The 3,507-nt window shown below is 46.3% G+C and overlaps 1 protein-coding gene across 1 annotated transcript; it reads right to left on the reverse strand.

Moving 5' to 3' along the window:
- Window positions 1-389: 389 nt before the first annotated feature.
- Window positions 390-2,599, reverse strand: EMH_0081860 (uncharacterized protein; the record flags this gene model as incomplete). Its single annotated transcript, XM_038022808.1, has 3 exons — window positions 390-620; window positions 1,257-2,372; window positions 2,576-2,599. The coding sequence occupies 3 exons, from the start codon at window positions 2,597-2,599 to the stop codon at window positions 390-392; spliced, it is 1,371 nt and encodes a 456-aa protein (XP_037878662.1).
- Window positions 2,600-3,507: the final 908 nt, after the last annotated feature.

Raw genomic sequence — 3,507 nt, forward strand, 5'->3', positions numbered from 1 at the left:
CACTCTTTGAAAACTTTGTAAAGATTATATGTTTATTGTATATTTATTTACTCTATATTTACTGCATATATATTAAATATTTTTCGTCGATTTATTATGGATTTATCATGTATATATAGTGTTTGAAGTTTATGGTTATCCTTAGGATAGTATGATATGTATGGATGCACGACAAAGCGGCTCCCCTCGCTGCACCCTGCAAGCTAAATTGATTGGTGCGTAAGCCCCCTCCCCTCTACTCGTCTGATTGAGTTTTATCTGTGTGTGTCCGTCGGTGTTTCTTGGGTGTATTGTATGCATTCATCTGTCTGTGAGTCTTATTCGTCTCGGTTCGCATCCGTGCGTGCGTGTGTTGCTAGTTTCTGGGGTTTAGAGCCTAGCGTTTGGTGTCAGTGTGACTGATCGTTTGCTACTGCTAGAGAGCCCCCAACTTTCTCACGCACAGCCTGATCAATGGAGGTTTTATCGTCTCCGTTGAAAGGCGGATGCCCCGAAAAAAGAATAAAAAGAGCGACACCCAACGCCCACAAATCGCTGCGCTCGTCCCCCTCCACCCCGTGCAGAATCTGCCAGGGAGAGCGGTAGTACAGCGTGCCCTCAACAGACAGATTGGCGAACACCTGAGAAACAAAACAACAAATGACGCAAAAAATAGGGATTTTAAACAAGAAATAAAACAATGTATGAATCACGACTTTCAAACGAGAAACAGAACAGCTCATGTCTGCGAGAAGAACGCCAAAGGAGAAATACAACGAAGACGAATCCCGAACACAAGAAACAACAGAAAATGACTCAAAGAGGGATTTCAAACGCGAAACACAACGGAAAATGACTAAAGAGGAATTTGCGGGTCACTCGAAGAGAAATTTCAAAGAGGGGAGAAACGCAACAGAAAGCGACTTGATATAGATAACAGTATATATAAGTGGTAAACATAATATCATTAGCAGAAACCCCAAAGGCAGGCAAGGGGAGAAGTGCAGCATGCAGCAGAAAAACCGAAAGAGAACAGCAAAGGCACGAGCTGCGCATAGTCACAGAGGTGTACAGAGAACGAGAGGCAGGCACAGATACAGCGAGAGAGATACAGACAGATAACGAGAGGCGGAGAGAGACAGACACCAAAAGACTATCTGTCTCTGCCTCTGTCTTTCTCTTTCCCTCGCCAGCTGGCTGTCGCATACACCCAGAGACGAAGGTAGGAAGCTGAAACGAACACAAGAGAAGGAATGTCAACATGAATGAAGACGAACCTTCTGCCTTTGTCTCCCCCGTACTATTTTCTTTGCAAGTCCAAAATCTGCGAGCTTTACAATTAAATTTTTTCTTCGAAATTTGCCGACGAGAGAATGCGTGGAGTCGCTGGGGCTGTCTCTAGCATAAGGTAGCGAGAAGTTTCTGCTGCTTCTTTCTGTCTCTCTATCTCTATCTTTATCTCTGTTCCCCAGGCCCCGCCGCTTCCTCATCACCATCGGCACCACCGAAAGAGCATTTAAGCTGTTGCTGCTGCTGCTGCTGGTGATGCTGTTGCTGGTGATGCTGTTGCTGCTGCTGCTGTGACCAAAGTTCCGTCGAAGGCCGGGGCGGGATCTGCTGCTTGCGCAGTTGATTCTTTCCTGTTCCTGTTGCAGCAGCTGCTGCTGCTGCAGCTGCAGCTCCTGCTGCTCCATCAGCGCCGCCTCTTCCTCCTCGCTGCTCGCTCCGTCTCCCGTTGCTTCGGAGTCGTCTAGTTCTGCTGCTAGCAACATATTTTCGAGTTTTATATCGCAATGTGCGATCTCTCTGCTGTGTAAATAACGCAGTGCACACAACATCTGCCCTGCTATCTGTGCGGCCATCTCTTCGCTCACCAACGGCCGAACGCTTGATGCTGCCGCTGCTGCTGCTGCTGCCGCTGCTGTTGCTGCTGCTCCTGATGCTCCTGCTGCTGCTGCTGCGGATGAAGAAGGGGTAGAAGACGATGCCGCCAGTCCAGCTGCTGCTGCTGCTGCTGTTGCTGCGGCAGCTGCTGCACCAGCTGCAACCGGGCATGCGCCTCGCATGCTGCTGCCTGCTCTGCCGCTAACGGGAACAGCAACAGGAGACAGAGGTCGGCTTATGTCTCCTTCCATTGAATTTGGTGTTGTTGCAGCTGTTGCTGTTGCCACTGTTGGAGCCGAAGACGGCTGGGCCATGCCAGACTCAGCAGGGATGGCGCCATTTTGCTGTTGCTGTTGCTGCTGCTGTTGCTGCTGTTGCTGCAGCGGCGTCGGATTGCTATCGTGAATGGAACAGAAGCTAACTGTGCGCCTTCGCGAGTGTCTCTGTCTCCTTCTCAGGCGTCTGTCTAACCACTGGTGCAGATCGCCGCCGTAGCACGTCTCCGTCACCTGTACGTACACCCCAACTCGACACTGCTTGTCAGCAAAATGCAAGCTGCTCGAAAAAGAAGCAGCAAATAGCGACGAACAGACGGAGATAGAGGATGGAAGGAATGATAGAAAGAGACAGACACACAAAAGCAAAGAAAAAAACCCAACCAGCAAAGCCAAAAACACAAGTACACAGAATAGCAATGCATAGATGCACAGACATAAGTGAACACAGAGAGAAACATACAATAAATAATATTACAAAACAGAAAATGAAGAAACGACGACAGGAAGACAGCAACGGGTATGAACAGACACAAACAGCAGCAGACGCAGCAGTGGCTAGCGCCAATAGAAAAGAAAAAGAGAGAAACAATGTGATACGAAAGGTGGAGGCATGCAAGTAAAAGTAGATGCAGCAGGAGAAAGAGTGATACGCCACAAAGAGAAAGATATATGCAAACAAAACAGAAAACAGTAGAGTGAAAAGACACAACAGCAAACGCAACAGAACATACACCAGACGAACGCAAGAAAAACAAAACAGACGAACTGCGAGATAAGTAAAGGAGAGATAACCAATGTGGAAAAAGGGAAAAAAGATACAAACGGGAACAAAGAAGAAGAAAGAACACACAAAGAGCAACCAAGCGGAAGAGGAAAGATACGAGCAGCAAAAAAAAAAAAAGATATAAAGAGGAGCTGCAGCAGGTACGCACATGGTATACAGCATCAGGATCTTCGAATACTTCAAAGAGTCTGACGATGTTGGGGTGATGAGCCTTTCTTAGAAAGGTGACCTCGTTACGAAAAAGACGAACACCTTCAGGCTGATCTCTGCTAACACGTTTCACTACTCGACGAACACCAGAAAGTATATCTGTTGCTCTATACACCCGGCAAGCAAAGGATCCAAGGCCTATTACTTCATCCAGCTGAAACAAAACAAAACAAAACAAAACAAAACAAAACAAAACAAAACAAACAAACAAATTCATATATAAACATATTTCATACATATATTCTGCATATCCTGCACTGAATATACACGCATCCATATGTGCAACAGATAAATGCATATTATTGTAAATATAAATGCATGCATAATATTACAAGTAGAAATGCATGCATTCAACTACATATGCACGAAACA

This window comes from Eimeria mitis, genomic scaffold (genome assembly GCF_000499745.2).
Source record: "Eimeria mitis Houghton genomic scaffold, Emh_scaff5411, whole genome shotgun sequence".
NCBI classification, from domain to species: domain Eukaryota; phylum Apicomplexa; class Conoidasida; order Eucoccidiorida; family Eimeriidae; genus Eimeria; species Eimeria mitis.